The sequence below is a fragment of the Rattus norvegicus genome, chromosome 14, assembly GCF_036323735.1.
Source record: "Rattus norvegicus strain BN/NHsdMcwi chromosome 14, GRCr8, whole genome shotgun sequence".
NCBI lineage: Eukaryota > Metazoa > Chordata > Mammalia > Rodentia > Muridae > Rattus > Rattus norvegicus.
The window spans coordinates 1,553,621-1,581,073 of record NC_086032.1 but is presented as its reverse complement, the minus strand read 5'-3'; the positions used below and the strand labels follow the sequence as shown (position 1 = coordinate 1,581,073).

At 44.0% G+C, this 27,453-nt stretch overlaps 1 protein-coding gene across 8 annotated transcripts in view; it reads left to right on the top strand.

Moving 5' to 3' along the window:
- Positions 1-2,899: 2,899 nt before the first annotated feature.
- Positions 2,900-27,453, top strand: part of Pigg (phosphatidylinositol glycan anchor biosynthesis, class G) — a 28,284-nt gene continuing 3,730 nt past the window's right edge. Inside the window, exons 1-12 of one of the 8 annotated variants that reach the window (XM_006250514.5) lie at positions 2,900-3,183; positions 4,083-4,288; positions 6,898-7,107; positions 8,362-8,550; positions 9,415-9,556; positions 10,695-10,907; positions 15,623-15,840; positions 16,355-16,636; positions 17,392-17,855; positions 19,904-20,095; positions 24,691-24,793; positions 25,052-25,215. In XM_006250514.5, the coding sequence (XP_006250576.1) occupies positions 3,030-3,183; positions 4,083-4,288; positions 6,898-7,107; positions 8,362-8,550; positions 9,415-9,556; positions 10,695-10,907; positions 15,623-15,840; positions 16,355-16,636; positions 17,392-17,855; positions 19,904-20,095; positions 24,691-24,793; positions 25,052-25,215 (2,537 nt within the window). In that variant the 5' untranslated portion in view covers positions 2,900-3,029. The other 7 variants (XM_006250516.5, NM_001427662.1, XM_006250515.5 and 4 more) reach the window with 7 other exon arrangements.

The window sequence follows — 27,453 nt, the reverse complement described above, 5'->3', positions numbered from 1 at the left end:
GAGGGTACCACCAAGAACAGAAGCAGGTGTAGAGTAGAGCCTGTGTCTACAATATATACTATATGCTATGAATGTCAGAGCTAGAGAAATGGAGCCCTTTGGAGCTCAGAAGACTATGATGTCAAGTTATTGAGTTATACTTTCAAACTCAGGGTTTCTTTTCATTTTATTATGTCTGTCCCCTGATTCTTTCCTCTCAGAGTAAGGAAGTATGTAACTTAACTTTGATTTTACAGGATTGTCACAGTTGAGACTTTGAATATTTTTTTAAAGATTTATTTATTTTATGTATATAAGTACACTGTATCTGTCTTCAGATGCACCAGAAGAGGGTATTGGATCCCATTACAGATGGGTGAGTCACATGGCTTCTGGGAATTGAACTCAGGACCTCTAGTAGAGTATTCAGTGCTCCAAACCGCTGAGCCATCTCTCCGCCCCTGACTTTGAATATCTTTTTTTAAGAGATGGAATATTAAAACTGTTTAAGTTTGGGGCTAGAGAGATGGCTCAGTGATTAAGAGTACTGATTGTGGGGCTGGGGATTTAGCTCAGTGGTAGAGCGCTTGCCTAGCAAGCGCAAGGCCCTGGGTTCCATCCCCAGCTCCGAAAAATAGAAAAGAAAAAAAAAAAAAAAGAGTACTGATTGTTCTTCCAGAGGTCCTGAGTTCAATTCCCAGCAACCACATGGTGGCTCACAACCAATGCCTTCTTCTGATCTGTCTGAAGAGAGCAACAGTGTACTCACATACACAAAATGAATAAATTTAAAAAAAGTTAAAAAAAACCCGAGTTTTAGAGTTATTTATGTCATATATTATAATAGTAATATTACATAAAATCTGAGGGATGAACAATAAAAGAACAGGGTTGAATAATTATGTATTTGCGTATCAAGTTGTCAAGGGTCAATTGTCCTGGTTGGGGTGGGGTTTTTTTGTTTGTTTGTTTGGTTTTATTTTGCTTTTTGTTTTTTCCTTGTCTTGACACAAGCTAGAATTACCTGAGACGAGGGTAGTGGACTAAACCTCTGAATGTTAGCCAGCACCAATTAAATGTTTTCCTTTTATAAGAGTTGCAGTTCTGGTGTCTCTTTGCAGCCATGGAACATTGACTAAGACAGACTGTGACCCAGGATATTTAAGCCAAATAACCCTTTTGCTGCCAAAGATGTTCTGGTCATGGGGTTTTATAACAGCAACAGAAACCCTAAGACAAGGTGTGACATTTCAAACTCCATACAGTCTTTGAAGTTTTAACCAGTTCATCTTTCCTGCAGAACGTTAAGTGTAAGGTGATATTCCTTCAGGAACTTTTGTTCACAGAAGTTCATAATATATGAAATGAGAAATACATATGTACTGCAGCTGGTGGTCTAGCGGGACAATAGAGTTGCTCGTGTCTTCTGTCTTTTGTTTCTTCTGCTTAGTTGTTCTGTCCATTATTAACACTAGGATATTAAAGTGTCTAAACATTGTTCTTATATTTCCTACTTATATCTTTACTTGTCAGTACTTGCTACATATTTTACTGATATTTTATTATGTATATGCATATATATTCCTCTGGTACTTTTACTAATATTTTTATTTAATAAAACAAGGTGGTATTGTCATAAAAACACATAAATAAACCATGTCATCAACTAATCACTGACAAATTCAAGAAGGCTATATATACACAGAAATTATTAATTTACTTTATTTCTTTTTTTTTTTTAAATCTGAGACAGAGTTTCTCTATGCAGCCCTGGCTGCCTTGGAAAGTGCCTTGAACTCACAGAATTCCAGGAAATACTATTTTTAACACCACTTGTGTTGGGTAAACATGCAGAAGAATGGAAATGGACCCTTCCCTTATACATACAGGAATACCAAGTCAAAATGGATTAACCACTAAAATTTAGTATCTGAAGCTATAAAACCTCTGCAAAAAAAGGTGAGAAGAAACTTCCCCAAAATTGATGCTGTTTTTTTTTAAACATATATCACCAATCCAGAGAATTAAAAAAAAATGTATGTGTGATTATGACAAACTAAAAAAACGTACTGGAAACCCCCCTCCTCCCATGAACTAGATGAAAATTTAGCTTACAAATCAAATATAAAGGTTGCTATTCCAGATATTAAGGAATTCATACAACTAAACAGCTGCAAAGCCAAAACAGGGTTCTGATATTTAGGTCTGGAAGACCACCTTAAAGCCCATCTTGTTCCTGGCTTCCTAGAAAAACAGCGTGCATGAGAAGGGGTTTGGGTCTTTCGACTTACAGAAGCAAGGTCCTCAAGGAGAATGAGTGTGTGCAAGGGAAGATGAAGCAGGTGTGAGGACCGCTCAAAGACTGGCTTCTCTCTCATTGCATGCACCAAGAGTGGAAAGATTAACCCTTTACACAGGTGATCTCCTACATTTAGTGGATTTCTCCAGAGAAGGGCAGCTTTCCGGAAAAGGGGAGCTCACTCACTGATCGCCAATCACATCAGGATCGCTTCATCTGAGGCTTGCCCCAGACCCAGAAACGAGTCTCGACCTGTCAGAAAACTGGGGCCATAATACCAGAAGGAAGTGGGCACGACTAATACACATGAAAACCAGCCTCACAAGAAACACCAGCAGCTAAAAACTGCACAGACACTGGGCAGTGCCAGGTGCGCCTGGCTCAGGGTGCTTGGGTCAAGGGGTGAAGGCGCCGAAATTTGGAATCCTGAGCGGACGGGGCAGGTGCGGGGACTCTCGGTGGCCCCGAAAGCCAGGCTCCTGAATGGACCAACCGGGGATTCCGTGGGCTTCCGGGCTCCGGAGTGGGCCAGGACTCCGTCGAGGATGACCCCAGAGCCGGTCCGCGGGAAACGTCATCAGGGAGCGACCGGCTACGCTCTCCACCTCTGACGTATTTCCCATGCGCGGGCGCTGGCGAGGCGCGCCGGAAGCTAGATCTTGACAGTCGGGGTGTGTGGGTCCTGGATGCAGGTGTGCGGCCCCCGCTGCTACACTTAATATCCTGCGGTCCCGCCCAGCGGCTGGGCAGAATGCGGCTGGGCTCCGGGGCCTTCGCTGCCAGCTGCGTAGCGATTGAGGTGATTGGGGTCGCGATATTTATTCGGGGATTCTTCCCAGCTCCTGTGCGTTCCTCTGCCAGACCGGAGCATGGTGCAGAGACCCCAGCGCCCGAACCCGTAGCAGGTATAGCCCCCGCGCCCCTCCTCGGTGGTTCCCGTTTTCATTCTGCCCCACCACCGAATCAATCTGTATTGTTTTAGCATTGTTTGCGTATCATACATACAGCTTTGAAGCATTCGCAGCCTCCGGCCCTATGTCGACATATGTGATAATCGGAGTAATCCCAGAGTAACTCCGGCTTTGCATCTTGTTTGGTGCTATTCAGTGATCCGTACCCCTTTTCCTAATAAGCCTTCCACTCACTCTCAATTTAGGTTTCCACTTTTGGTCCTATAGGACATAACAGATGATATTTCTAAAGGCCCCCTCCAGTTTCCTACAACCCCTCCTCCAGAACACCTCCCGACTCTCAGCGGTTAAGGCCTCACTGCATTAGGACCCTGCCATCCTCACCAACACAGAAATAAACACATGGCAACAACTCTGTGGCTGTGAAACAGGCCCACATAATCAAAACCACTGGACATGCAAACAGTTTGTAAGCCCATAAGTTCACTGCCTGCAAGACTAGGTTTTAGGCCAGGCTCAGGAAGGCACAGGTCCCAACGGTATGTCTCTTAGGTAGAGGCTTCCCTGTCCTGGACTCTTCACCATGCTAAGAGTAGTTCACTATATATTACTGGGATACCTACTCATTGTTAACATACTGTCCAGCCTAGTCAGGAGATGCCCTTCTTGGTAGTCATCTGTCATCTGCAGGCTGGTTACAACCCTTGAAGGAACCTTCACAGTTATCTTATTTGGTTTCTTAGAAAATTAACACCACACTGGCTACCAAAAATGTACCTTCTCTCAGGTTGAAATAGACTTGATATGGTCTAGAAGAACAAACAAGACATTGAAGGCAATGGGGTATGAAATAGAATTTAAAGTTTAACTTCCCCTTTTCTAAACGCTTTTAGGAGTCAGTTCGAACTGGACCAAGCTGCCGCCACCACTCTTCAGTAAAGTGGTTATTATGCTGATAGATGCTTTAAGAGATGATTTTGTGTTTGGGTCAAAAGGCGTGAAGTATATGCCCTACACAACGTATCTGGTAGAAAAAGGAGCGTCTCATAGTTTCGTGGCTGAGGCAAAGCCACCCACAGTTACTATGCCTCGAATCAAGGTAAATTAAACTCAGTTAAATTTTATGAATCATGATTTGGCTCTTTTGAACATTTAGAGCGATTATCTAACCCTCTTGGAGACCTTATTTTAAGAACATGGAAAATATTTCAGTGTTGTCAGTGTTGCTGGGGCAATGGGACGCTGAAGGAATCCTATAATAAGATGGAGCCATCTCTTTACCCCTTGTTAGGTAGCTGAAGTTCATACCCCATGGAAAGGAGGATGGATTTAGAACCGGATTGTCCAGACCACTGTAGTTCAAGAGATACCCTCCTCTTTGGTGGACTACTGTGTTCCTTAGTTATCAGGCTTGAGGGAGCCTTTGGGGATATTCAGTCTAGTTTATTAATTATATACACAAGAAAACAAACTCGGTCAAGTTAAATTATTTGTCGAAATTATATTATACAAAATGACGAAACAAGTGTGAACTGGTCTGAAGAGCTGTTACTTCTACTACCTACTACATAATTAGTTGTTCAGTTTGGTGAGGGTAGTTCTGAAGTGCATGGTGCTTTACCGAAGAATCATGGCTAAATTTAAAACAAACAAACAAACAAACAATGAAGCCCTGTCTGCAGGTTGGCTTGAAGACTACTTACTGAGCAACTAGGTGCTGCTTCTGTAATGGAGATACGTTTGGTGAAAAGTGCTTTCATGAGGCTTTAGTCTCTGGGTGTACAGAGGCATTGGACAAACAAGTATTCAAAGAAACATGTAGTAATATTGTGCTGAGTGCCTGACAGAAAGAGCAGACTACAGTTCTGTTGGAGAGGTAGAAGTGCAGCTGAGGCCGTGGATTCTGAAAAGCCTGTTTGAGGAAATTACACTCACAAAGACATTATTAGGAGGAATAGGAGAGTGTTGGCAGAAAGGACCAGAAGTGTTTGGAAATCTGCAGCTGCATTAAATAAAAGATTTATTTCATTTTATGTATGTGAATGTTTTGCCCGCATGCATTTACGTGCACCACAGAAGGCAGAAAAGAGTATTGTGTCCATTGGGACTGGAGTTACAGGTGATAGTGGGCTGTCATGTGACTGCCGGGAACTGAAACCAGGTTGTCTGCAAGAGTGTCAAGTGTTCTTACCTACTGAACAAGCTAGAATTTTGTGGGGTTTTTTGTTTTTTGTTTTTCCTCCAAATTCTTACTTTTATTTTTAAACCAGTCTTCCACTGGGCTTCTCTGGTCCAGTGTAGTTCAGGGTCAGACAATGATTGGGAAAAGTTGTGATTGAGCCTGTCACCCATTAAGGAATCTACCCAAGGCTCATGTGTGCCGAGACCCTTGACTGTCTAGGTCGTTTTCCAGCTTGACCTGCCTTTCACTGTTTAATCAGGGACTCTACCTCAGCCAGAAGAAGTTTTGGTTATTTCTGATTCTCTCCAGATTCCCGGAAATGCATGCATACTTTAAAACTTGTCCATAGTCGTCTTCCTTCCCAGAGACCCTTTTCAGATTTCAAGTTGGTTTTTTCGCTTGCCACAGCCAACTGTAATGGAGCCATTATCAGATCAGGTAGAGAAGGAAGGAGGTAGGAGAAACCACAGGTAGAGTGTTTTCTTGAGCATGCCTATGCGACTTATTACACGATTTTGGTGACAGTTAAAGTTCAGAGTTATTGCTTTTGATAGTTTCTGTTGGTTTTCCATTGTTCTTGGTGTGTGGGGGTGGGGTGGGGCCAAGCTCCTCAATTCTGCCATTCTGGAAGTCTGGTTGGTTTAAATTTCCATTTTTGGCTGGTGATAAAACTCAACATGAGAGCACTTACCTAGCATATGTAGAGTACTGAGTGTAGGTCCTAGAACCTTGAAAGTAAAGTTTGCATTTATTTGCCACTGAAAAATTTGTAGACATTTCACCTCAAACCTATGGATGTTGATACTTTAGCTGTTAGTATAACTCCGAATCATGAAGATTCAGAACTATCACTGTGGCTTGGTAGGGTCTGTGATAAAAGAAGGGGAAACTATTGACTTCACTCTATATCAGAAAGATAGGAAGATATCTCACATAGTATTATATGGTACAATACTATAGGCGTGACCTGATGTTCTACTAACACTCTTGGCCCAGTTCACTTTGAGAACTGTATACAAGTAGGGTTTCTTTAAAAAAACAAAAAAACTTAGAGAAAGATATTAGATTTTCTGAATCGTTAGGGTTTGTTTGTTAGTGAGTCTGCTTGTATAAAAGGCAGGTTAAATCTTATGTGAAACCCTGATAAATGGTCTGAACATACAGGTTTGTGTTAGTTATCAATGTTTACACACATCAGTATTAACTTTGTCAATAAGACATAGCTTCTGTGCCTGGCATGGTGTCTATCATTGCCATCTTCTTCACTATCTTACCAATGTAAGAATTGTCAGAACCATGCTCATTAAATAATCAAGGCTTCAATATTGAGTTTGATATATTGGTTCCAAGTCCGTGTCTTATTTTCCTCCCCTCACCTGCCTGCTTGCTGTCCTAGCTCTGACTCTAGTCTCCAGAATGGGGCCTGCTGTAGGTTTGCACCCACCTGGGGCCCCCACCTCATCTTCCTGTCTCTTGTGCTGCGGTTTGGACCTGTAATCTAAGTCTTGACATGTTTCTTTCTACAGGCATTGATGACGGGAAGTCTCCCTGGCTTTGTTGATGTCATCAGGAATCTCAATTCTCCTGTTCTCCTAGAAGACAATGTGATAAGACAGGCAAAGGCTGCTGGGAAAAGAATAATCTTTTATGGAGATGAAACATGGGTTAAATTATTCCCAAAGCACTTTGTGGAATATGATGGGACAACATCATTCTTTGTGTCAGATTATATAGAGGTCTGTCTCTCCCTCCCTCTCCCCTCTCTCCAAACTCTCACGCTGCCTGTAAGGGTGGAACTTGATGTGTAGCAGAGGCCGTTCTTGAATCCTTTGTACTCAGGGCTCCTTCTCCAGAGTTCTGGGATTGCAGCCATGCACCTCCATGCGCCATTTCGGAGGTCAGTCTCTTAAAAACAGAAGCATTGTACCTTAGATTGAGTCTGATATGTCACTGAGAAGTGATGCTATTTCCTGTGGGGTGTTTTTTAGTTTATGGAACAGTATGGCAAGACTATAAATCAATCATTCCTGTAATCAGTCGTGAGTAGCAGCATAAACCTGGTGCAGGAGTGAACCAGAGCGTGTAGGCTCCAACATGCAAAGTAGTTGACAGACATTGCAGGGTGCCACAGCCGAGGAGCTACATCATTGAATGAGTGAGGACTCTGAGGCACAGAGAGAGGCAACAGAGTCATAGGAGTGCAATGCATTCCCGTAATGTGGGAGACGGGTGTGTGAAGGCTGGGCCTGCAGCAGAGGAAATAATACCCGAGTTATCTGTGTTGCAGTAAGAGTCTCAATTTAGTTTGGGGGCTGGGGTGAGCCTTTGAGTCTATGTTTTCTCACCCATACCTTTTCTAGAGTGATAAACCCTTTCCACAGTTCACCAGGGCAGGCACAGTGTGAATTTTCACCAAGTTTTTACTCTGTGATATCGGGTGGGAATACTTTTCTTTGTGGTTCATGTTTTAGTGGGGAGAAAGTGGGCTTACTGAAGACTCAGGGCTATGCAGGATACCAGCTCTATTAGGGGCTATTTGTCTGATCACATCGCCATGACGCTTGCTTGAGAAAAAGACGTTATAAATGTTGGTCTATTTTTTCCAAGAATAGCCTTTATGTAAGACTGTTACTTATTCCTAACTGTACTGTACTGCCTTGGTTGGCTGCCGTTCACCCTTTCTTATCCCATGGCTTCTTGGGACTTGTTTAGTTTGTTTATTTATTCAGCTTTAGTTAAGACCAGCAATGGTCTTTGCTAAATTATCTATATAATATGTCTGTTTACAAGCTAGAGGCATTAAAAAGAGGAGGCATAAGAACTTAGTCTAATACTAATATTCATTTATTTTTTAATAACTTCAGGGCTTTTGTTTTAATTTGAGTTTTGTTTTATCAATGTCCATGAGTTGCCTAAGATTAACTCCTGATGATCCAGGAAAAGTTGGATGCACTGTTTATATGTACTTCCTCCCCCCTCCTCCCTTGAAGGTGGATAACAATGTCACAAGGCATTTGGACAAAGTATTAAGAAGAGGAGACTGGGATGTGCTGATCCTTCACTACTTAGGGCTAGATCACATTGGCCACATTTCTGGGCCCAACAGCCCCCTGATTGGTCACAAGCTCAGCGAAATGGACAGTGTGCTCATGAAAATTCATACGTCACTGTTGTCAAAGGTAAGGCTGGCGATGGTGCATCACGTGGTGATGGAGTTCCCTATGGCCAGTATTAGCCAGGATAGAAACAACTGAGGGCTGCGTGCCCATTATCAGCCAGCCAGCCATGCTTTTGCCATAGGCACCTTCCAGACCCTGTTCCAAGGATGCTACTGTTGGCAGAGTTACATTCTGGACAGGAAAGAAGTGTGAGAAATATAGTGAACAATATAAATGTGCCCAAAAGGAATTGCTGTCGAGAGAAAACATGGACAGGAGGAACCAGCACCCCTGTTTTAGGGGAGGGTGGGGACCATGATTTTAAATAGTATATTCAGGACTGTCTTCCTGGAAAAGTACTCCATGTCAATAGAGACTCGAGGAGAGGGAGGGACAGAGGCATGTTCTCTGTGTGGATGTATGTCAGGTACAAAGCTCTGAGGGTCAAGAGCTTGCCCAGCACCACTAGAGCAGATAAGTTAGATGACTGAAGCTCTGGGCAGAGAAGCCCATGACCTGCCTTGTGCCCTCTGAATGTCTTGTGTCACCTTTACACAGCCCTGTAAAATAAATGCCTTTAGTTTCTCTCTTAACAGGGAACTGAGGCAGGGGAGTCACGTGCCTGCAGTTTGGAAAAGACAGATACCCTGCTGTTAGTGGTCATAAGCACAACCCTTATGCACTCTGAGCTGTGCACTGCTTTCGATTCACCTGTAACGTGATTCACTTTGACCTGATATGACTGTAGCTTCCCTAGAAGAGACATAAAGCTTTCAGGTGAAGGCGCTGTGTAAGCTAATGTGAAGCTCTGCAGTCGTTTCCTGTGCAGGACCATATATGTTCTTGTGAGGCAAACACAGCTGATGGGTTCCTCTTTACCTTCAGGACAGAGAAACTCTCTTACCCAGTCTGCTGGTTCTCTGTGGTGACCATGGAATGTCTGAAACAGGGAGTCATGGGGCCTCTTCCACAGAGGAAGTGAGCACACCTCTACTCCTAATCAGCTCTGCGTTTGAAAGGAAACCTGGTGAGAATTAGGAATGATTGACATTTTAAACTGTAATCTGATATAAGTGATTGTAAACACTGAAATAAAAATTGAAGGGGTGATGGGCAGGCAGGACTTACCATTTATATTCTTTGCCCTGGTTCTCAAAATTACAAACACTTTTCTGTAAGAACTCTGTTGCAGAAATATTACTAGATAGATATGGAACTACTCAAAATTTGCCTTGGGATGGTGAGATGGCCCAGTGGGTAGGCGCACTTGAGAAACTGCTCGGTCGTTTGTAAAAGATTAAGATTTTTGTTATTGTTTTAAAAACACACACACACACACACACACACACACATTTTATATGTCCTTAAATGTGGGACTACAACCTGCTCAGTCTGTTTAGTGTTACATATTTCCATACAGTTCAAAGGCTGACCACTTGGTTTTGGATAGCTAACTCGGGGGCTCATCCCTGCAGAGGACTGCTTCTCCTCTGAGCATTCCTTAGTTTCTAGTAGTGCTTTGTCTGTGGAGGCTGTGAAGTCTGCGAAGTCTGCCCCCTTCTTGTCTATTGACATTTTACTTCTTTGGATCTTCTTTAGGTAACCGTATTGTTGGGGTGTCATGAGGGAAGGCTCCCTGTCATTTCTGGGAGACATGATATTATAGCAGACTTCCTGATCCTTGGCTTCTGTCTGGCTACTTGTTATTTCTATGCCCAATGCTACAATCACAATAACTATACTTTTTAAAAAAAATTTTATTTATATGAGTACACTGTCACTTTCTTCAGATACACCAGAAGAGGGCATCGGATCCCATTACAGATGGTTTTGAGCCACCATGTGGTTGCTGGGATTTGAACTCAGGACCTCTGGAAGAGCAGTCAGTGCTCTTAACCGCTGAGCTATCTCTCCAGCCCCAATAACTATACTTTTTAAAATTAGATTCTCTGACCAGTGTATGATGAGTCACTTAAGGGAAAGTGGCACTCGATACATTTATTGAAATAGAAATCAAGGAGTTGGTTTCTGTGTGAATCTGCTTCTGAGTGGCTTGAAAACATGGTAATTTGACTTACATTAGCTGTTGTTGCTTAAATTCAAGAATAACTATCATTTTCTACTTTGTAGGAATCTATTGCTTAAAATGTTTTCTTTTCGCCCAGGGGATGTTCGACACCCAAAGCACGTCCAGCAGACTGACTTGGCTGCAACACTAGCAATAGGACTCGGTTTGCCAATTCCTAAAGATAATGTAGGAAGCCTCTTATTCCCAGTTATAGAGGGAAAACAGATGAGAGAGCAGCTGAGATTTTTACATTTAAACACATTACAGCTTAGCAAACTATTGCAAGAAAACATACCAGCCTATGAAAAAGGTAAGGTAATTAATTAGTAGTTCCAGATTCTTAATCCTTCATGGTCCCAGGGCCTTGTGTTTCCCAGATGTTTGCTGGTGTACAATTGATAATGGAGTACTTTGTAGTTGTTACTCTAATTATTATTATGTTCGTTTTCTTTCCTCCTTAACTGTCGTTATTAGCAATACCCATGAATATAATTAAGCTATGGAATCTTTCATATATTTATCAACCCAACAATCATTTACCAAGTTTTTGTTTGTGAACAAGGGGCACCAGCTGGGCGTAGTGGTGCATGCCTTTAATCCCAGCACTTGTGAGACAGAGGCAGGTGGATCTCTATGGATTCAAGGCCAGCCTAGTCTATAGCTTGAGCTTCAAGACAGAGAAACCCTGTCTCAGAAAACCAAAAAATAACAACAACAAAACAAAACAAAAACCCAAGCTAAAAATAACTCGAGATAAGGCACTGAGTAGCATCAGATCTCTGTCCTCACAAAATCTCTCAGGGTGAAGAGAACAAAAGTATTGTAATAGATGCCAGATGGTGACCAGAACGCTAGGAAAAGATTGGCTATAGAAGCATAGATGGGTTGATACACTAAGACAAGCCTGGCCTGAGGGTTGAGGGGAGGGACAGAGGGCACAGGAGATGAGTTCAGACATCATCAGAGGGCTTTTAGGTATTAGATGAGCTTTTTTTTTTTAGGTATTAGGTGAAGGAAGGCACAGCAGAGTTTCCTGCATTTAAAGGTTCTCCCAGGCTCCCTCTGGGAGTTCTGTCTTGTACTGTAGCAGAGCAGGCAAGAAGCAGCTGCAGTATTTTGGTGTGAGGTAAGACGGCATGAGCTCAGCATGGTAGTGGAAATTAGGAGGTAGATGTGCTTCAGAGGTAGCAAAACAGTGTTTGCTGGCACCATGGGATATAAGGAACAAGAAGTCCTGAGCCAAGAAACAACTCCAGGAAAGGAGCTAAAGAGTGAAGGAGTAGTGGCCATGCAGTAAGGTAGGCAGGAGCTGATTTACAAGGCAGGTGTCTTAGTTATTTTTCTATTTCTGTGATAAGGCACCATGATCAAGGCAGTTTATAAGAGGAAGAGTTTATTTGGCACTTATACTTCCCAGAAGCTTGGAGTCCATAACCATCATGACAGGGAACCTGGCTGCAGACAGGTTCTCAGTCAGGCAGTCAGGCATGGTGCTGGAGCAGTAACTGAGAGCTTACATCACGATCTACAAGCCTGAGGCAGAGAGAGAGCTACCAGGGGATGACTGGGCTTTTGAAACTTCAAAGCCACCCCCAGTGATACCTCCTCCAACAAGGCCACATCCCGTAATCATTTCTAAACAATTCTACCAGCTGGGGACCAAGTATTCAAATAAATGAACCTAAGGGGACCACTCTCATTCAACCAGCAGGATGATGAGAGATTGGGAATGTGGGTCAGGAAGCTATGAAAAGAGGTCAGTAAGGAGAAAGTAAGCTACTATGTTGATGCTGTAATGGAGAGCTAACTATTGGGTCTAGGATAGAGAGACATTAGGGATTGCTGGAGCAGCTCCTGTGTGGTGTTGGGAGAGAGCCTGATTAGACTACAGGTAAGGTCAGCAGGATCAGAAAGGTGGGCTGTGGTCCAAGCCAGTGATTTGTCTTCAAGCTGAGGACAGTAGGGCTATTTCTGTGATAGTAGGCATGATCCCAGGAGAAGAGTGAACTTCTCGGACCCTGTATAGATCCCTGAGTTGCACTTTCAACTGCTCTGCTCTGGTATGCCCAGCATATCACAGACTAACACATCTGTCACTGATTCTCCTTCCCAAGTCTGCAGCAGGCACGTGTGTTTGAGGCAGTATTTAATCACATGGCAATGGCAAGTTTTCTTTCAGTTGTGATAAACATGTTTTTAGACCCATTTAGCTGTGGAAGACTAGACCCTGCCTGCTAGTTGGAAAACGACTGGGAGCCTAAGTCCAGATGAGAGGCTTTGTCAGCACTGAGGTCTGACTTTAACGTACACTTCAGTCTAGATTATTTGTAACGGTTATTCTTGCTTTTGTTTTTTTTCTAATTAAGTTATTGGCTTGTAAGGTTTTTGAGGAGGTGGGAAGGTGTTGGTTGGTTTAGTTTGGACTTTTTATTGTTTTAAGTTTGGTGATGTTTTATTTTAGTTTATGTATGGTGGGCATTTTTGGTGTTTTTTTCTCTTTGTTCATTTGATTCTATTTGTTTATTTATTTGGTTATGGTAGTAGTAGTCGGTTTTGTAGTATTGGGAATTGCCTATGCTAGGCAAGTACTCTATCACTAAACTACATCGCCAGGCCTCTTTTAGTTTTATTTTGAAACAGTCTTGCTGTTGTACAGACTGGTTTTGAGTTCTGTAACCCAGGTTGTCCATCAATTTGTGATCTTCCTGACTCGGTCTCTTGAGTAGCATTAGCCACTAGACCCAGCCATTGCTTGGTAGTTTTCATATGTGGTGGTGTTGCTGCTGCTGCTGCTGCTGTTGTCATTGTTGTTGCTGCTGTTTGCAAGATTCTAGCCTAGAAAATTGCCAACAACAACAACAACAACAACAACAACAACAACAACAACAACAAGAAGCTACTAAGGACTTTAATGTTTCAGACATACTGAATAGAAAACCATTAGGAGCCATGTGAAATGGAAAGGAAGCAAGCCTACAAAGAATGGCAGACGTTGTTGTGGGTCCTTCCCTCCTAGGAGGCCTCTGAACCCCACAACAAGGCCAACAGAATCTACCACAACACTTGGCAAATCTGATGCTCCTTCTCGTACTGTATCCTTTAGTTCTGTTGGGAATAGCCAGCCCGCTCCACCCCGCACCCCTCACAACCCTGGGACTTTGAACAAGATGTTCACAGTGACTGTGTTCTTCTCCAGCCCCTCATCTGGTTGTTCCTGTCATCCTTTACAGTCAGCCTGTCAGCCTATCCTTGCCCTGCTATGTTTCATTTCCAATCTAAAATCAATTAGTCTCCACTACCAGCAATGTCTCCTGCCATCTGCTTTTCCTTCATGGTATTCTTTGCGGTTGATTTTTTTTTCTTTTTATGTGTACGGGTGTTTTGCCCACATGCATGTCTATGTACCTTGTGTATTCAGTGCAGAGGCAAAAGAAAACAAATGCTGGATCCTGGGCATTGGAGTTGTATATGGTTATAGGCCACCATGTGGGTCCCAGGGATCAAGCCTGAATCCTCGGAAGGAGCCACCAGAGCTCTAACCACTGAGCCACCTGTCTGGTCTCCAGGCTTCACAGTTGGTGTCACATGTGTCCATGCCTACAGCATACCATTTTGTTTGCCTTTGTTTGTGTTTGTGTTTGTATACACAGGGAGGAATTTACTAGTTTATTCACCATTGCCTTTCTCTTTCCTTTTACATTAAACCCTTTGTGCTTTATTATTCAGCATCCAGTGTCTGGGACATGGTGCTTAGGAAGTGTTCATTTGGCTGCATGAGCAGGAACCCCAGTTTCTATGATTCCTTTTGGAGAGGCTGTAAGATATTACACAAATGTCCCATGTCTCTGTGGTTCATTTGTAGAGATGTGTGAGGCTGTTGAGTACACACAAAGATAGACCAGATCTTTGTACTTACTGATGGAGGCTATGGGTTACAGACACAGGTGTCTGTCTCTGTGACTTCTCGTGGGCGCCATCAGGCTCGATACTTCACATATAGAGACAGTGGGTGTGGGTGGGTGGCCCGAGTCTCTGCGACTCCCTGGAAGAGGCATGGATTGTGATTGCAGATCATTGTGGAGGCGTGGGGGATACACATACTCGACATTGGGGTGGTGTAGCAGTGAGGGCACCTGCTGTGGACTTACTCTCAGTCGTAAGGACAGGTACAACCGGAAGTGTTCAGATTCACATTAAGATTGTGTAACTGAACCTTGTCCTCAGCAATACAATGTCTGCAGAGTTCTGCTGCTGCTGCTGCTGCTGCTGCTGCTGCCGCTGCCCCGTGCAGCACTGTTGGGGGTGATAAAGGGATCTGTGGTCCCGATGGAGTACAAGGTGCATTTTAAAGAACAGACCATCTCAGGAAGAAAACTCCTGTTTTTAGAACCATTTAGCTCCTTGCCTTCAGCACTCCCTGTAGACCTAAAGAGGAAGGGCAGCCATGAGCCTGGGCCACACCCAGAAGCCAGGCATTCCACAACAATATTGTCACTGGCCACGGTAGTCACTGGAGGGAACCAAGGCTACTTGAACCTTTGCATGGTAGGTGCATGCTTTTGGGATGAGTGTATATCATTGCTTAGGGCCAGGGCACTGGAAATGCCTCATTAGCATAGGGAGGAAGTTCAGGTGCTTCTGGACTTGACCTTATAAGGCAAGAGGATGTTTAACCTGGCTCTTGGGCTGTGTAACCTGGTAGGGGGTGGATACTCATTCCAGGACAAGCAGGCCTGGGGCAACAGGGGAGTGATCCTACTCCCGACAATCTCAGGATGAGATTTCTGGGGTTTGGACATGCCTGGACCCAGCTCTTGTTCCCAACCAGCACCCCACCCCTCACTTAGACTCTGACTGTGTTGGCAGTAGATGAATATACATTACCAGCTGTTACAGTGCTACTGCAGTGTTGCTGACCCTTCCTGCCTAGGAAGATTGCCTTTACTAGGTATCAGTTCTAAAAAATGTCCCAGGAATAAGTAAATGTGCTAAAATTATAAGTATGTATAATCTTTTGTCTAACAGATCCTGGATTTGAGCAGTTTAAAATGGCAGAAAGGTTGCATGGAAACTGGGTCAAACTGCACTTGGAAGAAAACCATTCAGACATTCTGCTTGGCTTGGGGACCAAAGTACTCAGGCAGTACCTGGGTGCCCTGAAGACCCTGAGTCAGTCCCTGAGCACACAAGTGGCTCACTATGACATCTACTCAATGGCAGTGGGGACACTCATGGTTTTGGAGGTACACATGCTTGTATTATCATGGTTCAGATGTTAAATTAATTATGCAACTCAAAGGGGTTGGGGATTTAGCTCAGTGGTAGAGCACTTGCCTAGCAAGCGAAAGGCCCTGGGTTCGGTCCCCAGCTCCGAAAAAAAGAAAAGAAAAAAAAATTATGCAGCTCAGCCAAAACATGATGGTTTTAAATTTATATATCATTACTGCTGGCACGGTGGTGTATGACTGTAATTCCCAAATTCAGTCTACTAAGGTGGGAGAATGGCTGCATCATGCCAGCCTGGACTACAAGACCCTGTGTCTGAAAAAAGAATATCGGTGTAACACAGAAAATAGGAATGTTCTTTATTAACTAAATTAACTAATTATTAACTAATTAACTAAAATTTATTTCTCCCTTGGGTCTTTTTGTTTGTTGCTATTCTTGTATGAACGGTAGGTTAGGGTGAGTTGGGCTCATTTGAGTGGACTTTCCTATACCTGGGCTTCCATATTTACCCTTGATCTTCTTTTTCAGGTTCTCACCCTGTTTCTCCTTAGCACTCCACATGTGCTGTGCAGAAAGGCTGAACTGGATGTTCCCCTGTTGTCTCCTGTGTTTTCTCTGCTCTTTTACTTGATATTTTTGGTTCTTTCGGCCATTCATGTCCTGGTGTGCACCTCATCTGAGAGCTCGTGCTACCTCTGTAACCTCCCGTGGCTGGCAGCAGGGGCTGTGATGGTACTTGTTTCTGCACTTTTCTGTGCAATTTTGTCCGCTCTTATCAGGATGGTCACCGACGGCACTCTGCTGAGGAAGGTACGGCTAGTCCCTGGTGTATGTGTGGTCCTTGTGGGTGGGCCTCTGTTTGTTCTGCTAGCCAATCTTTCACTAGTGTAAATCGTGTATGTACCAGCATGGCAGTGCTGGAGGTGTCTTGGAAAGAGCACACATCAAACAGACTTCAGGAACAAGACCCAAGCAAATCGTGCCAGGCTTCTGGGCATCTTTGTCTGGGATATTCTGTGGTGTAGTCAGGTCATATGCTTTTGTTCTCAGCTGGAAAGAGCTGGACTGGAACAGAGGTGATAATAGGGCTTCTGGATATGGAAGACAGGGAACGTGTGTACCTCAGTCTCAGAATCTCTGGGCTGCAGATGACAGACAGTGAGCGGGTGGCCACTCAGGAGGCTCCTAAGGAAGCTCAGTCCCCCATTGGTCTGTGGTGCCTCACAAAGCTTTCTCTTTAAGGCTTACGTTTTCTATGAAATTCTTGGTCTTTGGCAACCTTTGCTTACTAGGTAGGTAGTGATGAGGGAGCAGTGTGAAAGAAGTGTGTGGTTGTGTTAGAGGCCACGGTACCTAGACCCTGAGATTGAGAAATCCTGTGCAGTGACTCTAGCCCCTTCCAGAGTACCTGGTCCTTTCCACACCCTTTCCTATCACAGGGTCTTTCAAGTCCTGTTGTGTGACTGGGTCTAGGCACAGTCTGTCTGTCTGTTTCTTTAGGAAATTTCTGGATTATATATATAATTTTCAGGTTATCGCTTACATACTGCATTTCCTTCTAACAGAATGCAACTGTTGCCAGCTCAGGGTGGTCAGAGGTGAACCTCCTTCTTCTTCTGGGCACAGTGGGCCATGTTCTGAGCCTGGGAGCCAGCAGCTTCGTGGAGGAAGAGCACCAGACGTGGTATTTCCTTATTAATACTCTGTGCCTGGCTCTGAGCCAGGAAACCTGTAGGAGTTACTTCCTGGGAGATGACTGTGAACCTCAGCATCACTTCCAGGTGGAACAAAAATGTGTGAATGTCCTTGCCTGTACCCTGCAGGACAGTACAAGCTGCAGTACCCCTGAGTCTGAGTCTGACACAGCAGGTAAACGGGCCTCCCTGTTGGAAGCACACAGAAGCTGCAAATGGTGGACAGTGCTGGCAAGTCCGTGGCTGGTGCTGATCTGCTGCCGGCTACTGCGCTCCTTGAACCAGACAGGGGTGCAGGGAGCCCATCGCCCTGACTTTAGTCACTGGCTTACCAGGTGAGCATGACCCAGGGGCCGGACCTCTTTGCAACTGAATAGTTTTACAAAGTCTTTTTCTACATTTCGTCCTTTTGAAAATATATGTTAAGACTAAGATAATACTTGAGATCTAGAGAAATAGAAAATATACCCCATAAAGGTGAATAGAGACTAACTTAATACAATTGGTTTTTTTTTTTTTTTCTTTTTTTGGAGCTGGGGACTGAACTCAGGGCCTTGCGCTTGCTAGGAGAGCGCTCTACCACTGAGCTAAATCCCCAACCCCTACAATTGATTTATTAATGGTGAATCAGAATAACTGAATGATTGAGAACCCATGAGTTTTAAAATCATCATTGTAAAGATATAACTCTGGGATCAAGTCCATGGTGGTTCTTTGACCACTGCTTCCCAGAGACAAGAGGACAAGGTCAGTAGGCAAAGGTTCTAGTCTCCGGAGCACCTACCCTTTCTGATTCTCCGTTCTCTTCAGTCACGCCTCTCTCTCCATCCTCGGAGGGTAGAATGTAAAGCAGATCTCTCAGCATCTCCCGAGCCTTCCTTCTGCTGAGGATACAGAGCCAGAAAGATGAGGATGGGGTGGATGGGAGCGAGTTTGAAATGGGGCTTGAAGCAATGGAAGGAACGGAGTCAGACAAAGTCAAAGCTGTTTAACTGGGACAGCAAAGACTCAAGCTAAAGTAGAGTCACAGCAAAATAGGCATGTTCAGGGGACAGACAGTTGCAGAACGGTTTAAAATCGCAGTGCAGAGGGTGAGAGGGACTCCTGCTAGTGCGTGGGAAAACTCAAGTTGACAGTGTGCAGTGATTTTATACCTATATAATGGAGAAACAAAAACAAGTGATACTGCCCAGATCTTACAAGTGCACAGAGCCTGGAAGTGGGCATCAAAGAAAGATTCTGGTTTTTCTAACCAAAAGGTTTTCCTGGAGAATTCCACCAAGTATTAACTAGCTTTCCAGACTTTCATAATCCCACCATTAGAGCTGGCATCTTTAAAGTTTCTGCCATGCGCTTGTACAACAGCTCTGGAAGGACATCTTTACGTGCTCCTCACTTTGGAGTTCAGGAAACAGGGAACGGAGTTTGCTGATAGACCGTATTTCCTCAGCCCAGGCATATGAAGTGTTTGATATGTTAAGGAGTTCCAGGTCCTAGAAAAACAGAGTGGGCACTTGCTATTTCTCTGAAAATTTGAAGGATTTAGTGCATGTGTGTCCTGCATGCCTTCTCAAGTGCTCCTCCTGCGTCTAAGATGTTTTCCTCTTGAATGCTGTAAAAGGACATTTTGTCACTCCCATTAGTGGGCCACTCCAAAGCTGTCTTAGCTAAATATCACTTCTCAGTGGTGCTGTCCAGCATTCCAGAGGGATGCCTAGGATGTTCAAACGTAGCAGAGACTTCCAGAGTGAGGCCTATAGCTTTAAATTAAATAATCTCTTCCCATCCTAATACAGTCATGTCTGTCTGTCTGTCTGCCTCCCCCCCCCCGTGTGTGTGTGTGTGTGTGTGTGTGTGTGTGTGTGTGTGTGTGTGTGCATGCATGCACTGAGACAAGGTCTTATTCTGTATTCTAGGCTGACCTCAAACTTGTGATATGCTTGTCAGGATTACAGATGTATTCACCTTGCCCAGTTTCATTCACATTTTCTGAAGTCTTTCAATTTTAAGTTCTTGTATATTTGGCAGTGCCTTTGCACCTCTCCTCAGCAGGACAGCCCCTGTCAAGAGAGTTGAACTGTAGGAGACAGCAACAGAGACAGGGTGAGAAGGAAGTAAATCAAGGGTGCGGGTGCTGGAGGACAGACTGTACCTAATACCATCATCTGATACTATTTTAAGAGTAAGACATGAATGAGATCTCAGCATGATAGTTTTGTGACATTTTAAGTTCCTTGTTTTTTTTTTTTTTTTTTTGGTTTTGTTTTCTGGCTTTCTAGGAAAAATCATTTGATTTTATACAATTCTTTTAAAACTCTTCAATATAACTGTAAATTACCAATTCCATTTGGTAGTAATTTGGGCATTTTCTATCTTATTTCAGCTCTGACCACAAAGTCCATCTCTCAGGCCTGGCTGCCCTCTCCCTGGTTGTGATCTTCATTTTAGTTCAGAAGGGCTGCTCTCTTGTATCCAAGGTGGCCCTAGCACTGGGGCTGCTGGGTGTCTTCTGCTACAGAGCAGCCATTGGGATTGTGCTGTTCCCGTGGCAACCAGACAACAAAGGCATCTCAAAGTAAGTGAACTAGAGCTATGAAGGTTTCCTTTTATGTTTCAGCGTTTCCTGTACCAAAAATGCCACGTTAGCCCTTACAGTACTTGAGTTTAGTTTGTTTTCTTTTTTCTTTTCTTTTATTGGATTGAGTTAGTTTTTATGCATGATGATTTCATTTGTAGCTATTATATCCTAGTCAAGAAAACCTTAATGAGCCATCCTGTTAGCACTCTTTTGGGAGATAAATAAGTTAGAAGTAAGGAGATGGTATTTATTTTTTTTAATTAATAAAGAATTTAAAAATGAGTTAAGAGAAACCTGCATTCCTAGGACTTGGTTTTGCTAAGTTAAGATGTCACTTTAAAAACAGGGATACTCCCAAGGATACAATAGTAAGTGGCTACCACCAGCACTCAGCAAAAGGAGTGAGCTTCCCTATGCTGTGCTTGTAAGGCCCAAGAATTCCTGTCGTGCAAATCAAGAGGGCTCAACCCTGAGTCTGGTATTTGTGATAGAACGGCCGGGGTGCCTGGTCAGGGATACAAAGGGTGATTAGCCTTTTTCTCCAAAGTACCCCAAGAATACAGACAGGCAGCTGAAAAATAAAGCACCTCTGTCCTTTGAAACATCATTTACAGTTTATAAAATAGATAATTTGTAGTTGTTCATCCGTAGTGGGACAACCCTCACAGGTACGTTAAAGCTCTGTTTTCTTAGAACCCAGAAGGGCAGAAGGGAGCTGTGAAGCAGTAGGCTATACAACTCTTACATGATGACTTAACTTGTTAAATATGAATTGTCATATTTAGGACCCACAATCATATGTAGATTGTGGCCTTACATTTTACTCATTTAGGTCCCTTACACAGATAGCTTACACAGATAGCTTATACAAGATTTAACAGATATTGAAAGTCAAGGGCTATATCTAGAGGCCTAAGAGCTACCAGAGTATCTGCTGGTAGCTACGGGTGGTGCTAGGTTTCTGAAGCTGGTAACAGGAGGGTCGTTGCCTTTACCTGAGGTAAGAAGCCAGAGGTGATTGAGACTGGGGACATTTTATAGAGACAAAGGCTCTTTTTGGCTTTGTAGTCTAGAACTTTGGGCAGAGAGCAAGGTTAGATAGGGTGTTTTTTTGTTTGTTTGTTTGTTTGTTTTTTGTTTAGTCCTCTAGTGCAGTGAGCGAATGCATTTCTTATTTCCACCCAGATCTATGCACTTATTTCTGCATTATTAATCTCGAGACTATAATCCCCTTGTTTTGCCTTCTCTGCTGATAAGCAACTTGTCTTCTTGCCCAGAAGATAGCCAGTGTGCCTGTTCTCTTAGCATCCTTCTTCCCATGGAATCAATCCATCCCTCACTTGTCTACCTTGATTTTTAAAAATACACTGGTTCCAGATCCACCTGGCTTCAAAGGTGCCCAAATTCTTAACTCAACCTGATCTATCTGGTTCTGCATCCACTGTGAGTCTATGTTTACCAAGTATTCAAGACATTTAACCTTTAACCTTCCCTTTCTCCTGCACTCAGAAATCCAATTGAAAGTCATATAGAAGCCCTAGGAATGAGAAGTAGTGAGCGATCAGTGCAGGAAATCTGTCCAGATGTCCTTCCTACTGCCCTCTCCTATCTAGTGGCCCTGGTATCTACTCAGATGAGCTGCTTCCTTGAGACATTTTGATGGCTTTCACATTTGCTGGATTCTACGCTACTGGAATCCACATGGACCTGACTTTAGCTTTTATGTGAGGACAGGTATGGTTGAAGATGTGCTAGGTATTTAACTCCAGCCCCTCAGCCAGGACCTCACTCTTCCACATGTAACACACAGTATCAACCCTGAATGAAAACAGTCATGAAAATGGGTAGGGCCTCTGCCTCTACCTCCTGAGTGCTGGGATTAAAAGTGCGCACTACTACACTCCACCGTTAAGTGGCCATCTTAAAGCATATAAATACCCCATCTTTAAAATCTTTTTAAAATACCATGTTTTAGAAATGTATATTTAAAAAGATGAGAGTATTGTGCATAGTCTCATAACTTACATCCTTTATGCTTAGATTGGGTGACTTGTTCATAACAGCACTGAATATTTATTAAGCATGGACTGTATATGAATACCTCCTGTCTATTTTTATTACATGTGTAACTCCTAGGGTGACCATGTACAGATGTGCAGAAACCACAGAGCTGGTGAGCACAGAGCCCAACAGAGCCCAGGCCTGCACAGTCTGGACCCGTGCACACTAATCCTGTCCATTTTAGACATGTCAGCATTCACGCTCTTTCTCAGTCAACTTAGCTGTGTGTGAGCGCACTAAGTTGCAGTTAGCGTTCTTTTTTTTTTTTTTGTGGTTCTTTTTTTCGGAGCTGGGGACTAAACCCAGGGCCTTGCGCTTCCTAGGTAAGCGCTCTACCACTGAGCTAAATCCCCAGCCCCTGTAGTTAGCATTCTTGAACTTAAGAAATTTTATATACTCAGGGCTTCAACCAGCATAAGTGTTTTTCACTTAACTGTGCAAAGCGTTACAAGAACATAGCTCTAGTCTTGCTAGCAAATGATCCTTGGATCACAAAGGCAAGTTTTCCCCAAAGCCAGCTCCATGGGACGGTACATTCCTGCATATGCCTGTTGGCTTTACTGGCTGCTCCTCAAGGGCCCGAGTGTAGAGCAGACATGCGTCACCTTGGTTAGCTATACTGTCATAGTTAGGCATTCTCTAGTTAGATACATGTTTTAAATGAGGAAGTATTTACTTGAACTTTTCTAGATGGTACAAATGGATGTAATGTTTTGCTTTTTTTTTTTTTTTTAAGGGGAATTACTGAAGCTCGTTTTGTTTATGTCTTTGTCCTTGGCATTCTGTTCACCGGCACCAAAGATTTACTTAAAGCACAAGTCATTGCAGCAGACTTCAAAACCAAGATTGTAGGCTTGTGGGAGATACATAGTGGGCTAGTTCTTCTGGCAGCTCTGCTCTTGAGACCACACAACCTTCCAGTGTTAGCCTTTAGCCTCTTGATTCAGACTGTAATGACTAAGTTCATCTGGAAGCCCCTGAGACATGATGCAGCCGAGGTCACTGTAATGCATTATTGGTTCGGTCAAGCATTCTTCTATTTCCAGGTAGGTTTTCATTATTATCGTGGGTAGAAGGCTAGTGTGATGGTTTGTATGTGCTCGGCCCAGGGAGTGGCACCTTGTTGGACTAGATGTACCTCTGTGGGCTTGGGCTTTAAGACCCTCGTCCTAGCAGCCTGCAGATGAAGATGTAGGACTCTCAGCTCCTCCTGCACCAGGCCTGCCTGGACACTGCCATGCTCCAGCCTTGATCATCGTGAGCTGAACCTCTGAACCTGTAAGCCAGCTCCAATGAAATATTCTTATAAGAGATGCCTTGGTCATGGTGTCTGCTCACAGCAGTAAAACCCTGACTAGGTCAGCTAGTGACCTTTTATGTAAACTGTCTTTTAGTTCTTCTTTGGGAAAATGTTGTAAGGTGGAAGGTTATATGTGTTCAGTGAAAGAACTTAAAATGCATGAAAAAGTATTCTTAACTCTTACGTGTATTTTATTAGATAAATTACAGTTTGTCATTTTTAAAGGCTGGTTTAATGGCGCATGCCTTTACTCCTAGCACTGGGGAGGCAGAGACAGGTGGATCTCTATAAGTTGGAGGCCAGCCTGGTCTACAGAGTGAGTTCCAGGCCAGCCAGAGCTACATGGTGAAATCCTATGTCAAAAAACAAAGACACGCTCACTGTGATACATTAGACATCCATAAGACAATAGGTGGTGCTGTGCAGGAAGAAGAATTAGAGAGAACGGATTTATTACAAATGGTAAAGAGAACACATCAGGGTTGTTGTTGTTGTGGTGGTGGTGCTGGTTGTTTTAGGAATGTAGTAATTATACCTCCGTGTACCTTTGCCCCTGGAATTGAGGCTGTCCATGCTGGGAACTGCTGGGTATCTCTAAAGGTATCAGTCCCCTAAGGCCTGGAGGATCACAGGACTTTTTCCTAGTATTTAAGGAGCCAAACCTGCCTTAGTTTTGGTGTGTAGAAAGATGCCTGCATAGGTAGTGGGAACTAGAAGGATCTAGTTCTTCTAGCAATCTCACAGAGGTGTATAACATATCACCACAGATTCCTCACAATTCTGTGAAAATACACACCTCTCCTCTTTACCTGTCTTGTCCTGCTAGGTCAGCCTCTTACCTGTGCTCCTCTTTTGTTCTTGGTTCCGTATGTCTTCCAGCTTCACCTATGAAGCAACTCAAGGTTGTATGTTTATCCTTTTGACCCCAAAAGCCAAGAGTAGTTGAATTAAATTATAAGAATCTGCAACTTCTTAAGTGCTGTGACCAGATGGAGAGCAGCCTTGAGCTCAGTTTGCTCTGCTGGTCTGACTCTCCTGACTCTTTCTACCCTGGTCTTCCCTTAGACCAGCAAAGCTCTCCCATAATAGGTTCTAGACCCATAAATAGCCTGGGCACATGGTATAACTAATAGAATGTAGGGTGCCACCAGGTCGTATACTGCGTGTTTTGGGCCCTCATGTACCGTGTGCATTTCAGCATGCTAGGCTACAGCTAACCTCTTGTCTGCAGTAGAGAAGTTGGTTTGCAATCTGACAGCATCCAGGAGATGTGCTCGCGATGTGCGCCTCCTAGGACCACGTGCATCATCCTCAAGTGGAGGCTTCAAGGAAAGGTCTGTGAACTTGTCTTGAGCAGCTGATGTGTCTGGGGGAAGGTGTGAAATTGCTGCATTCAGTGTGCAAAATTCTTTAAAAGACTCCTTCTGTATAGGCGTTTTTCTACCACGTCCTGGTCTGGAGTAGGAGGGCGTAGAAAAGCACAGCCCATCCAGAGCCAGCTCAGTGGCTGACGCTCGATGCTCCTTGCGCCTCTGATTATGTACCCATGCCGGCATACAGAAAGAGCAACCTTGTTTCCTTCCATGTTCCAGGGCAATTCCAACAACATTGCTACCATCGACATTTCAGCAGGCTGTGTGGGCTTAGAGACCTACATGGAAGTCCCGGCCACATTCCTCACAGTGTTTGGAACATATGTAGGGCCTGTGCTTTGGGCCAGCCACCTTGTGTACTTCCTGAGCTCAGAAGGAAACAAGTAAGGCGCTCACTTTGTCTTCTAGAACAAATGTGATTACAGTTTGTGTGTTTTTAAGAGTAATAACATTATTTTATGTACAAGGCATCTGAATTCCAAAAGCTGGAGAATCTTTTTACTGATTGTAGATCAAAGGCCTGAGTCAGGTCTGAGGGACTCTGTTGGCCAGGTTTAAGTTTTTCAGTTCCAACAACACAACAAGAAAAGACCAATAAAGAAAGCCATGTGGCAAAACCAGAGAAAAACAGAGCCAGCCACCAACTGGCAAAGGCAAGAAGTCTTGAGGTGACTGGGGTCAGCGGGGGAAACCTGGAGATATCCCACAGCAAGAGACACTCTTCTGATCTCAGTCAGGAAATGGGAATGGGGATTGAGAACTCTTAGCTCAGCTCTGAGCCACTTCACATTCTTCTATTCTGAGGGCAAGGAGACAAAAGACATGGGCTCTGGCCTTCCAGAGTCCCTTTTGATGGTGCAGGAAGAATGTGTTAGGAGGAGCTGCTAACTGCCCAGGTTCTGAGTGAGTGAGCAGCTAAGAGTGCTGCCTGCTGACAGAAATGACCGCTGAATAGAAGTACAAGATGGGATACAATTTCAGCTACAGGTGAATGCCACTCTCTGCCTTCTCTGTGTAGGCTCTTGTGCCTTCCAGTAGTATGGAGGAACTTCCCAGGGTCTAGCTTGCTCAAGGTTCCCACTGTCAGGGTATGTGTAGCTCTCCGGGCGTGGTCAGCACATTCTAATCTGTCTCTATCTGTTTTCTCTATAACATCCCACTATCTCACTTTTGCTTCTAGTTGTTGATTTCTGTGTTGTTGTTCTCTGAAAGAAGGCCCCATGTTATCTAGAAGTTCACTACCACTGCTACCAGCCATATATTCATGGTCTCAGCTGTGCCATTGACTCTTAATGAGCCTGAACCATAGAAGGCTGCCCTCCCTCTGTGACACTGGACCTGCCTCTCATACACTGAGTGGACACAGCTCTATCAGCACAGAACCTTCCTCTGACTAGAGGTTCCAGACTTTTCAAATCCCGTATCCCAGGCGCACAGTGAAGTTGGAGCTTCCTGGTTCCCGTCCCCTCTGCCTGTTTGTGATGAGAAGAGTGGCTCTTGCTGTGGTGACCGTCAGGGATAACCCCTCCTGGGATGTCTCCCGGCTTCTGCTCACCACAGAGACTTGCAGGCTGCATGCAAACCCTTGTTCCTGCTAGAGTTTTTGTGGTTCTGCTTTTCCTCTGGCCTTGTAGCTTCTTTTACGGATTCGTTCTTGGTCGTTCATGTCCATGGCCCAAGTCTCTTCTCAGCTCTAGACTCAATAGCTCACCTCCTGTTGTATCTCCATGGAGGGCCCCAGATAGGGTGGAACTCAGCAAGCCCAAGACTAGAATGAGATGCTAATCCACTGGTTCTGCATTTCCCTCAGGTAAAGATGCTCAAGCATTAACTACAGAAATCTCCCAAGCTAGACAAGAAACTGTAGTAGCCTCAGCCAGAAAGAAAGCATCCTCCTTTGTAAACCACATTTGGATTGTAGAAAGAAACAGATAACTTCCCACAACCTGACACTTTGCTATTCAGAGGAGGAAGTGTTCTTTAGTCAGACCTAAACTTGAGAACAGGAATTCTTGAACTTTACCTGTAGATGTGCACACCTGTACTTTAAGACTCTAGAGACAGCCCCTCTTAAAGTATACAACCAAAATGTGGTTTACCGATATAGTGTACATTACATGAGGCTGTTGGGAACAGACTGGAAGTTGTGGTTGATGTGAGTTTCCTGCTCGCAACAGTGCAGAAATGCTATGCTGATATTATAGGAGCAATATGTACAATATTCTACATGAATAGTGCTAAAGACTGTCCCCCAAGTCAGTGCCATGTGGAAACCCAGTCCCATGTGCTGTCAGATCAGAAAGAAGTTCCATTCAGTAGACCATTGGCTCAGCACAGACACTCAATTTGTGCTCACTAGAGAGGGGAGCCAAAGCTCTTATCTAAAGGCTTGTACTGAGTCCTTACTCTTCGGTACACTGGTGTATTGTTCATGAGGCAGTGGCAGTCTTGGGCTGTGACAAGATAACCCTTCCACTTGGGCCAGGTACCAAGTAGGGACTAGCAGTTCAAGCATGAGGACTAAAACAAAGGAAGAATTGGGGCCATCTACAGAGGGCATCAAGTGTGATCTAATGGTTGGAGAGCTAAACAAGTTCAAGATGGGAAGCCAGTGAAGCCTG